This window comes from Corvus kubaryi, unplaced genomic scaffold (assembly GCF_017639235.1).
Source record: "Corvus kubaryi isolate FWS band 111438036 unplaced genomic scaffold, C.kubaryi_AGA036_p1.0 37285, whole genome shotgun sequence".
NCBI lineage: Eukaryota > Metazoa > Chordata > Aves > Passeriformes > Corvidae > Corvus > Corvus kubaryi.
The window spans coordinates 1,163,250-1,175,698 of record NW_024581089.1 but is presented as its reverse complement, the minus strand read 5'-3'; the positions used below and the strand labels follow the sequence as shown (position 1 = coordinate 1,175,698).

The 12,449-nt window shown below is 43.0% G+C and overlaps 1 protein-coding gene across 2 annotated transcripts in view; it reads right to left on the bottom strand.

The window, feature by feature from the left end:
* Positions 1-622, bottom strand: part of NUP210 (nucleoporin 210) — a 51,500-nt gene extending 50,878 nt beyond the window's left edge. For both annotated transcript variants that reach the window (XM_042026665.1, XM_042026666.1), the window contains exon 1: positions 426-622. In XM_042026665.1, coding sequence (XP_041882599.1) covers positions 426-589 — 164 coding nt within the window. In that variant the 5' untranslated portion in view covers positions 590-622. The remainder of the gene's footprint in view (positions 1-425) is intronic.
* Positions 623-12,449: the final 11,827 nt, after the last annotated feature.

Sequence of the window (12,449 nt, the reverse complement as noted above, 5' to 3'; positions counted from 1 at the left end):
GTGTGGGGTACAGGGAGAAGCAGGTGGGGGGTGTGGGGTACAGGGAGAAGCAGGTGCACGTGTGGGGTGTGTGGGTGGGTGCACACGGGCTGTAAGGCACATGTTGGGCACGGAGCCATGGCGGGAAGCTTCCTTCACTAGCAGGGACCTTCCCCTCTGGGCCCGGCCTGCAGACACTGCCTCCCTCCAGCGGGTTTAACCCCCACTGCACAAAATAAACAACCTTTCCCCGTAGGGATTATCCCCATGTCTGCTCCCGCACCGCTGGGCTCCCGCACTGCTGGGCCGCGCAAACCCACCCGCAGGGAGGTGAAAGCGATGCGGGAAGGCCCAGCTGCTTCAAGAGCCCTAAGGCCCCACCGCGGGCCGAGGAGCCGCCGGGGGGAGAGAAAGGGACAAAGGGCGGCGGCGGCACCTGCACTCACCATCGGTAGCAACCCTCGCTGGCTTCTAGCGTGAAGTTGACGCGGGTGCCGCGGGTGAAGGGGAGCAGCACCTTGGGGGTGTTGAGCTTGGAGGAGGCGGCGAAGTGCAGGAGAAAGAGGAGGAGGAGGAGGAGAGGCAGCGCCCGGGGAGCGGGGGGAGCCATGCTGTGCGGGCGGGACCGTGCAGGGCGCGAAAGGGCGGCGGGAGCTGCGCGCCCAGGGCCGCGGGGCCGGGCAGGGCGGCCCGGGAGGCCGCGCCTCCCCCCGCCCTCCGCCCCCCGGGGCCGCACCGCCCTCCCTCGGGGGAGCTCCAGTGGCGCCAACAGCGAGGCGGTGGTTTTTAGAAAAACGTTTTCTCCGGGCCATAACCCGAGCACCTCATAGGACTCGTGCTCCAGACTCTTCCTCGGACAGGCTCCAGCATCTCAGTGTCTGTCTTGTCGTGACGGTACCAAAACTGAACACAGGATTCGAAGTGTGGCTTCACCCGAGCCCAGGGCAGGGGGACGGTCACTGCCCTCGTCCTGCTGCCACATCAGTGCTGGAACAAGCCGGGTGCCATTGGCCTTCCTGGCCACCTGGGCACACCTGGGCTCATGTTCCCTGGGTACACTGGTGCTAACAGCTATGCTAAGCCAGAGTTCATTTGTTATCATAGCGTCTTAGAATGGTTTGGATTGGAAGGGACCTTAAATTACCAACTCCCACCCCCTGCCATAGCAGGGACGCCTCCCACTATCCCAGGGTGCTCCAAGCCCAGTCCAGCCTGACCTTGGACACTGCCAGGGATCCAGGGGCGGCCACAGCTTCTCTGGGAACCTGTGCCAGGGCCTCCCCACCCTCACAGGGAAGGATTTCTTCTTAACATCTAATCTCAAACACCTCTCTTTCACTTTCGAAGACATTCTCCCTTTTCCTGTAACCCCAGGACCTTGTAAATAGTCTCTCATCTTTTTTTCTCAGCCCCTTAAGGTACTGGAAGGCCACAACTAGGTCACCCCAAAGCTTCTTCAGGCTGAACAATCCCAATTGTCCCAGCCTTGTATGAGAGATGGTCCATGTGTGGAGGATCTGCCCGTCCTTACCTATGACAGAGGGATGGTACATATATGCATCAGGAGAATGGCTTTCGGGAAGAGCACAAGCATCTTGGAGTAAAGGTAGTTAAATCCTGCCCAGAAGATCACCTGCTGTCCAGGGACACCATGTAAGAGTTTACCCAGATCTAATTTAGGTGGTATTACAGAAGTTAACCAGTTCTCATTTATTCTAAGCAAGTAAACTTATACAGGATGTTTTCTTTACCCAGGAGCACTTCTTGCACTATTTATTCAGTTAGTGTTTTATTTATCAGTACCTCAGCAATGCTATTCCACTTTCTGTCCCAGAGGAATGTGTGCTGCTGGACAGTTTACTTCTCCCTGCAGCTTCTGCCTCTGTATTACTCATTTTCTGACTGCACATCCTGAAATTGTGTGGTCTGATTTAGAGAAGAGCTGAACTTTGCAGCTGTAATTTAAGTCAGTGGGAGTTGGGCCTAGGAAGATGCATGGTGTTAAATGTGCTGGCAGATCAAGCCCTCACACCTTGAATTGCTACCCAAAATACTGAGGGTTGTTTATATTCTTTAGGTCTTCTCTCAGTCAAGCTGAAACCTTTCTTTGTAGGGATGTTGGGAAGATACATTCCGTGATGACTGGGCTGTTAGGGAGGAATGTGATAAAATCGCCCATGACCAAAGAGTACTGAGGTAGACACTCAGTACCTTGCATCCTGTGTTGTGAATGAGGTGAGCAAATGTCTGTATCCCAATTCTTCCTAGCTTTAAAAGCAGGGTGTGCAATCTCAGAACTTATTTCCTTTCTTTCATCAGCAGTGGTGGTGATGAGTATTCAGTGTGAGAACAATAATTTTCCAGTAACAAATACTTCTTAGACGTATTTTCATAAGGACCAGCAACATGCACTTAGGACCTTAAAGCTTATTGATGAAACATGACAGTGAAGTAATGCAAGTAAACATCCAACACATCTTTCAAGCATACTGAGCAATTTTAAGAGCAGAGTAAGGCAGGAGACACTGATGAGCAAATCTGCAGTTTCCATTATATGGTAAAATTACGAAGTGAATTTTCTGCTCACTTCAATTGGCAGTCATGCATTGCAGCGCCGTGTTAGCATTTATTTTGGCCAGAGGAGGGTAAGCTGGGAGGCAGACAGCACTGTGTGCTCTGTGAGGTGCCCCTAACATCGGGCTAGGAGTCACTAACAAACATTAGGGGCTGCCTTAGCATCGTTGGTGCACTGCTCCGCTTTGCTTTTCCACGCTGCTTTGAGATCCACGTGGAGTCAGCCCATCGCTCCCCACAGGACACGACAGTGCAAACACCTCCTCTCTGGGTTACCTGGTGTGCTGGAGAATTGGAGCAGGATAGACAGGCCAGAAATATGAGGTAATTTTACAGACATATCAATGTACACCTGAGTAAGACTGATAAAGAACACAAATGGAAATGTCTTGGTCACAAAGAAGGCGATTACAGAGCGATAGAGGGAGTACTTTAATGAGCTTTTTAAAGAGGGAGATAGGCAAACAATAAGTGGTTGTTCCCTAAGAAGCTGAGCCTTTTGTGGAAGAATTTCAAGAGATTTTAGAGGCGATCAAAATACATGCAGTAAAATAACAAAACACCAGGTGCTGATAATGTTTCTACTGAAATATGAAAATAAAAGGGAGAAAATTACTGAAAGATTTTACCAACTCATTTGGCTGGTCTGAAGATCTGAAAACACTACCAAGGAACCAAAGAGACATGTACTTGGATCAAATCTTTAAAATCTATCAATTTATGGGGGAAATACATTTTTCATAAAGCTAGAAAAACCGTGTATCAATATATTATGAGGTGATCTGTTGGCAGTGAAATACTTTGAAATCCTTGTTCAAGAAAGAAAACATTTGAATGGCACAGTGATGAAGGACCATCTGAACAAGAAACACCTGGCTTAATTTTCAGGCATTTCATATTTTTAAATGTCTGAGTAATTTAAAATATTTTAAAACACTCATATTCAAAACAAAAGAACCCCCCCAACACTAAACAAAACCAACTCTGAATAAATGCAACTTAGAAGGTGAAACTTCAGCAAAATGCTAAGGCAATGAGGTGCAGAGGGTTATCTTAAAGCTCCAATCCTGACCCTTGCAGGTATCTCTGTAGTTGTGTGTTAACAGCATAGGGCCAGCTGTGTGCTAAGCTTCAGCAGCTGAATGCATTATGGACAATTTACTTGTAAGAACAGTTTCATTAAGCTGAAAGAATCAGGGGTTACCCAGTAGAACGATGAAAAATATTATCCATTATCACACTCTCGAACCTCTCAAATAAAATAATATTTGATTTAAAGGCTAAAGAATGACTGACAAGCACTGGTAATGCATTTAATGAAAAGCCTGTTCCTGTAGGGATGAAGCTCTGGTTGGGAAAAGAATGGGGAGCTGCCTACACCACGCCGAGGAGGAGATGAAAAGGGCAGGTCAATAGACTTGATAAAGAAGGTGGTCTGGGAATAGTAACTTTATAGAGCAGAATAACACTGATGGGCCTCTTTTTTTGACTGATGCTGTCTGTGTTTATGCTGCAGAGCAGAACAGTGTCCTGCAAAAATCACTGGGAAAGATGGTCAGCTTCCTTCCTCCCTGTCAGGCTGCTGCTCCACTTGTGCCTGCTTGTCTCTTGTCTCTGCTCAGCTGCTCCTGCTGCCTACAGAAATTGAACTGTAAGAGGAGGCATTACACTGCATTACTTCACAATGGGTATTGGAGACTTACAGAGTATATAAACAGTCCTTTTTCAGTTATTTCTTTATCACTTTCTCTACCAGTAATCACGTTCAATTTACTGTATTAGACTTTTGTATCTTCACACACCTATTGAAGGTTTTATGAGAACATCCTCTCAGCCTTACTACTGCTTTCCACAGGGGTGCTGATGGATTGACAGCAACTATAAAACTGAACATTTTGGTTATGCCTGCCAGGATTTTCCTTCCAAGGTGTTAGGCCACAGGAAGGCATAAATTCAGAAAATGTCCAAAATTAAGGCAGGCGGTTAATGGTGTCAAGGAATATTTAAAATTGATCAAGGCTGATATCCTTCAGATTACTGAGACAAGAGCCCTTGTGTTTAGAAAATGGGTAAAATAAGAGCCAAACCTGCCTTTCTTTGCATAGCCTCCTCTGCCAGGAATGCTGCCGGGAGTTTTCCATGTGTACCAGGTACGACTGAGTCCCCACAGAGAAATGCAGCTCTTCAGATCCCTGTTCCTATTGGATAAATCCATTCGATATGCAAGACTTTCCCAGATGGTATAAAACCCCAAGACCCCACTAAATTATGCAGGATGAGTCTGATAACATTCAGATTATGAAATAGCAGCATCAGATAAAAATAAATGGTTTTCACTTCAGAGTTTATCTACCTTTCTAATGTAAATTTATGGTTATTAAAGGAGGTTATTTATAGGTGTCTTTTCAAGCTGTTACATAACAGTGCTTCTGCCCTGTGCCTTTGTACACAGATAGAAATCACATTAATGAGCTATTCACCCAACAACTCAATGAATGCAGGAGTGAGGAGAATGCAGAAGATGAGACAAGTAACAAACAAAAATCCCAACCTTTGTTTCTGCTTTAAATACATCAGGGAAATTTAGGAGAACACAGCAGTCTTAAATCTTGAAAATAATGAATACAATTTATGAGCAGGCATGTGAATATGTTCAAAGACTTAGTTAATAGTACTAACAAAAGTGAATTTGGTCTTTTCAAGGTTACTTGGTTGCAAATTATGCTATGTACACCTCACAAATCTTAAGTGGGCAGTCAAGTAAAATAATTCTGTTTTAAACATTAATAGTTCTGAATCTGTTTGCTATATTTTATGCATTAAACACCAGCATGGGACAACATACAGAATCTCATAATCTTTTCTATTTTTCCCATTCTCTTCATGTAGAAGTTGTCTGATCTCATTTATCTTGGCACTGGCAGTGATCTAGAGGGTTCTGTACCTATACAACAAGGTTCTAAGACTTCTCCATCTACACTGACACTAGAAAGTGTGCATTTCAACTGTAAAATTACATTTCTTCTCTCAAAAGAAATTTTTTTTTCCATTCTAATATATACGTAAGTACTAAAAATTCAACTCCTCCTGTGAACCTTGAAGAAACCTAACATTCTGTTACGTCTACAGTGAGTCCTTCAAAGGAGGCATCACCTCCTGCAGTAGAATGTTAGTGGGAAAGCAGGAGGTGCTGCAATACACCACAGAATAGAACAGATCGTGTACACATTGCACTCAGGTGACCTGATTTCTATTTTGTCTCCTAAAATCCTTTCAGGGTCACTTTTCCAAGTAGGCCACCTACCAATCAAGTTACTGTGGGGAATGGAATATTCAATATTGAAAAATTATATTAATTTATGAAGCAAAAAAGTTGTCTTTGATGTGAGTTTGCAACTGCAGATTTGTAACAAATAAAAAGGTTAAATACAATGTCACTGAGACAAATTCATTGCAGATAGTGAGGCACAGGATGGTGATTTTAAAGGTCAGGCGTTTTGTAAACTCTTCGAACCCAAATAAAGGAATCTGCTTTGATAGAACCTATTGAAAACCTTAGTAAAACAAGGCAGATTTCCCAAAGAACTTTATGCTTTCCTATGGAAACGCCTATTAGCTTAGTAACACAGGTTTAGTTTAATACATGTTTAATTAAATGCATTATTACACCTGTACACTTTCTGTGAAGGTTTGTGCTAAGAAAATTTGGTCTCTCAAAATGTTCATGCATGAAGGTGGTTCACTTCAAGAGCATGTGAATATTCATTATAATTTTTTGTATTCCTCTGCCTCTTCTTTGGGACAAAGTTCAAACAAGATGATTTGTACTTGGAAGACACTAATTAGAGTATTTTAAAGCTGCTGTATAAATTACACACTTTTTAGATGCTGAAGTATTGTAGTTCCAGGAATAACTCTAGACTTTCTGCTGATGTTTATAACACATCTAAGTTTTAATATATTAGTTTTTGTAACAGTGGCAGAACACTAAGAGACTGCCCTTTTTTATATGGTTTGGTGATGTTTGTTCCAAATATATTTTTTGCTTTCAGAAATATCCACTACAGATACGATACCAAAGTATCAGAGAAATATGGGAATTTTTCTGATATTCCAGAAAAATCTAAATGATTTTGACAAGGCAGCACGTCCTGCCAGCATGATTATAGCTATAGTAGTCATCAGTTTGGTTCATCTTGTTCATCTTTTACTTCAGGCTTGATTAGCTAGAAATGCTTACCTTGTCCCCTCTGGATCAAATACTTAAACAAGCTTTGATGTTCCAAGGATATTCTAGCCAAGGCACTTTTAGCAGTTTCATGGGGGGAAAATGCTTATGGTACTGTTTCATAGTCCAGTGATTCCATAAACAGCAAAGGAAACAGGAATACAGAGGTGGCATTTCCCCCTTTTTAAATTGGATTTGCTTTTTCCTCAAGTAGTCTGTTTTTTCATAAGACCTGTAATTAAACTCAGTGAAAATTGCAGGTACTTGCACTTGCAAAGTTTTGGGAGGGGTTTTGGTTTGGTTTCTTCTTCAGTTTAGGAGTAAATCACAAGTCATCCTGATTTTCACTGTCAACACTGTTGTTCTCATGCAAACAGTTTAATTCATTAGGCTGTCAGCTTTCAATTCAGTAGGAGGTTAATATTAGTATGTCCCAAGGATCTGGACTGTAGTTAGCATTTAATACACTCATTAATTATCCAGTAAGGCAGAAATGAGGTGTAGAACAGAAAAATGAGGTCAGCAGGATTTGCAGATGACAAAATTATTTATCTTCCTAAGACAAGGCTGTGATGAACTTCATGGGAACAGACCTAGACAAACTGGCAGCATAATGGTTGATGAAACTCAGACATTGACAAATGCAGAGGAGAACACGGGAGAATGGCAAATCTGAACTGCCTGTACTCAGAGCCCTATTCTAACTTCTCACTAACTGCTGAGGGAAAAAGAACACCCAGCACAATTATAGACTCGCCTCAATGCCCAGCAGCACTCAAAAGACAAATAAGGTGGTGGAATACAGAAAGAAACAGCCTAGAAAAGACCCAAAATACAGTGGGAAAACATTTGTTCCTGTTTTTCTTTGAACTTTACAATGAGCCAGGGTCATTCCATCTCATCTGCAATCTATCACAGGAGAGGGTGATGTCTCTAACAGTTCCTGAATCGATTGTCAGGTGTATTTTGTTGCTGGGGCAGGAAGCTGGAAGCCCATTGTCAGAACTCATGCTGGCTTGCGTGGAACCTGTGAAGGTCGTTTGCCTCCCTTTGCTTTCCATTTTCGAGCTCAGTGCATTCAGTGATATTGGGGTGACTGTTCTGTCCTGTCACCCAGAGAAGAGCTGCTCCCCACAAGATGTCATCAGTCTTCTTTCATTCACGTCTGATATCCCTGAGCACATCAGCATCCATCGGCCATTTTATTTCTCCTCACTAGCTGACAGCGTGGCCACACCAGGTTTTATGTTATTTTGGAAATGTTTCCTCTTGCAATCCTGGGAACATATTTGTATTCTCCTTTCTCCCCCATCTGCCTTTCTCATTGGTTTTGGGTCCTTTTGAGTAAGTTCTCACTCTGTCACATCAGTTCTCTGCACAGAACTTTCAAGGAGGTGATCGGAGACAGGAGAATCCCTGTGGAATTTCAAGGGCATCACACATGCTGTGGCTGGAGCCAGGATCAGTTACCTTGGAGGCACAGGAATCCTACAGGACTGAAGATTTTTGTCAGATGAACTCTGCTCCAGCAGAAAATTGCAATTTTAACTTTTCCTCCACCGCAAGTGCCAAACAGTCCTTTAGAGTTCTGGTACTAAACCGGACCCAAAACTGCAGAACAGTGTTTGTCAACAGGTTTTCATGCAATTTGTAAATCTTTTTTCTCATTTTAGGTTACTTTTAGTTTAGAATGTTAATTTTTTTCTTAACTTTTCTCATGTTAGAGGTTTGTGAAGAGTTGTGAAGGAATAAAAATAGAAGGTTCTCCATATAGCCGAATATTGGCTAATTTTACAATCACTGAGTTCTACTTAAAATTTGTAAATCCTTTAAGCACTTCAGACTGTAAGAGCTGCCAAAGTGCCATGCTGATTTATGTAACTAGGTATCTGATAAAATTCATAGAAAAAGGAAAAAAGCTTTAAAGCAACTCTGCAGCATGCAGTTTCTCTCTGTGAATTATTCTCTCCATATTTTTATGTAATAGTGTAAATTAATTACAAGCATGCCAATTTTAGCTCTGTGTTTATCAAATAAAATTACAAAGAGATTCCCAGGAGTACACTGTATGAACACTTACATTTTTAGAAATATTTAAGTTGATGAGAAATTAATTTTTTCCTTATTAGTTCTCATTTCACAAACACAATCTTCTTTGTTCCTAACTAGCTGCTATAACAGCTTTGAGTCTTTAATTATTACTAATTATTGACTAAAGATTTGCTATTATTTGAAAGTTGGAGCCTTTTGGCTCTAACTAATGAATAGGATGGGAAAAAGAAAAAAATATACTGAATTATTCACTAACATTTGGTTTAATTACAATCAAATGACCCTTTCTAAATTGGAAAGCACTTGGTGAAAAGCAGAAGACAAATGAGATTTTTCTGTATAAATAATGAATAGCCCTGCTTTTTAAATTTAAACCCCAAATTAAAAAACAAACAAACAAGGAAACAGACAAGGAAACAGACAAGGAAAACCAACCCCACTTTACACTATCCATTCTATAGCTTTGCAATAAGATGTAGTAGTTTTTTGTGAGCTCAGAACACATTCTGTTTGACCTTTCTGGAGTTCTCTTTCAGATCTGTTGTTGCACCTGCTTAGCTTTAGGAACTGTAATTCTATTCCACTAAAAAAATTATGCTGAAAGCTCCATAAAGGGAGTGATGAAGTTGAAATAAACAGATACACTTCTGCAAACTGCTGAAATGTAGCTTTTTGTAAAGTGTAAGGCTTTACTTTTCGATCAATAAACCAACAGCTTATATATCTGATACTGAAAAACAAGGAGATTCCCGAAGTCTTATGTTTACATAGAACTGTCCTTCACCCCTTTTGCTCCTTCCCTTTCTCCCTGCTATAGCTTGTGTCCTGGTTTATGGAAAGAGGAGACAAATGTGATTGTCTAATAATTAACCAAGAGGGTGAACTACTCAGGCACCAGGAAGGATGAACATTCTCTGGAGAGGTCAAATTAGAGTGTATGCTGCCAGGGCCAAACAGTCCCTATCCTTGACTGCATCACTGGCAGGCAGTCAGCTCTGTCCAAGCACTCCAGGAAGAGGGAAAGAGGAAGGGCAGTGAAACCCAAAGCATATTGCACTGCCAGGAGACAGCAACAATCTCTGTAAATGTCACCTGCAGCTTCTTTCAAACCCAGCCAGGAAAACTCATGATCCTCCATTTCTGGAGCGAGGTATTTCCTAGGGAGTTTGTTACTCACTATCTGTAACTTCAGGTATCTCTTAGCTCACCTCGAGTCCAAAGCATGCAGTGAGGTTTTGTGGAACTCTCCGGAGGACACTGGCATCACACCAAATGAATGGAGCGTTTACAGTGGAATAGAAGTAATCAGTGATGACTGATGTCATGCCTCTGGCTTTCAGCTGAAACACAATTGAAACTGCGAAGAAGATGCCTCCCCTAAGGCTTGGTTGTCTTGGCAATTTAAATGAATGAAGCATACTGCAAGTGTTCAGATGGGATTAGTGAAGGTGGCTTCTAATTTGGTTTAATTTGGCACTGTGGAGAGGGAAATACTGGATTTTATCTTCTTATAAATCCATTCAGAAGAAAAAAAAAAACAGAACAATGTTTAGGTAGTTTTCTTTTTCACCAAATGTTCAGTCGTGCAAATATTCAAATAAACCAATAACAGCTTGCCAGAAGACAGGCTGTTAAAAAACACACAGACAGTTTGTTTTCTCCTCATTATTCAAGAGCGTGCCCTGAAACATTATCTATTGCATGTAATTCAAACCATGGTCTGTTGAAGACTAATTAACTTCTTTTTCTGTCGCATCCACCCATCCAAGACCCCCCACTAGTGAACAGATCTCAACATCTCTGAAAGCCAGAAAAATTGTAGTAATCATAGTTGTAGAAATAATGATGTTAATACAACTAAATGCACCAGTGGACAATGGAGCCTGTGCCAATTTTAAAACTCAGGGGGGAAAGTAAGGCCATTCAAGCCACTCTCTTCCAAGAGTGGAGGAAAAAATACTAAGATTGTAAATTGGAATAACAATTTACAGAAGAAATCACAATGAACACAACAACTGTACAAAAGAGAGGATGGTTTAACCATAACAGAGATGCACAGTTCACAACAGCTCATTCGAGGTGCCCTGGTTTAGGGCACACTCAAGGATGTCTGACATGCAAACACTTAAATTTTACTTTCATTAATCTTACCTATGAGCCCCTATGGATTGGCAACCACAGAGTGCCAACCTCAGGCAACCCCTAAACAGCACATTATCAGTGAGCAATTTGATGCAAAGCTTTGGTCCTAATTACGCTCACTCTCAAGAGACAAGGTTGATAGTACTCTCAAATGGGGAGAGTCCAGAAGGAGTAAATGAGATTGCATATTTTGGTTCACCATACTCAACTAGAACAATTTTTACATAGATGTAAAGTTACAAACTCCTGCAGCTATGCCAAGTTCCAAAAGGCAGATTTTGTCTCTCTCACAGTAGCCATATAACCCAAGGGTGTATGTGTAGGGGACCAGAGGAACGACTGACTGCCCCAAAACAACGCCGTGGGAAGTGGTGGGGCAGGAAAGAGTGAGCTCTGTGTAGGTGGGATGGCCACTGCCCCACCCTCCAACCCCTTGAGCCTTAGTCAGACTCTTGCTCCTCAGTGAAAAGGTGGCGGCCAACCCATGACCTGCCCCAAAACAGTGAAGTGACCGCATGGCCTGTGCCAAAATGGGGGACGGACCCATGGCCTCCCTGAAAAGGGTGGAGTGACCCATTGCCTGCCCCAAAATAGGAGCATGACCACATGGTCTGCCCCTAAATGGTGGAGTGACTGCATGGCCTACCCCAAACTGGGAGACTGAACAAAGGGCCTGCCCCAAAACGGCAGAGTGACCCCACAGCCTGCCCCAAAACGGCAGAGTGACCCCATGGCCTGCCTCAAAATGGTAGACCGACTCTGCAGGGCTCGAATTTTCAAAAATCTGGCCACAGCACCAGCTGCTGTGTGTGGAGGCTCAGACGCACTCCCTGCTCTGCCTGCAGCCTCTGGCAACAAAACTGCTCCTGGTGCTCAGGGAAGACAGCACTTTCCCCGTCATCCCCTGCATCAGCTCACAGGGAAAGCATGAGGGAATGTTGCAGTTCTAACTGATCCCATTTTCCTCAGCACTCTGCGTCTGCTGCCACAGGTGAGCGTCCTCCTGGTAACTGATCAGGTACAGGAACCAGGAGAGAAATCTGAGCCACTTGACCAAAAAGTATGAGATGGGCTGAGATTGTCCTTCCATAGTTCTGCCTCAGAGACACACAGCAGGCCTGGGGCTGACTTTAGTGGTTAGTGAGAGACACTGAAAAAATGGCAATAGCACTCTCCAATTCCGAGTAATACTCAGGTTCTGGGGTTTTTTTTCCTGTCAGTGCCTGTTTGAGAGGTGAGATCTCCTGCCCCCTCAGGGATCAATCCCCTCCCTCCACATAAATAACACAACTCGCCCAGAACTTCAAGTATTTTCTTTTAATATGAAGTTTCCTCTTTATTCTTAACCCTCATGGACACTAATTGCTGATCACAGCTGAACTTTTTAAATGACTCCTCATTCCCGTTTGCCACACTCCGGGTCTGATAGATTGAAAAAAACCCGAATGTTCACAGGAAGACACTTTTGGGTTTC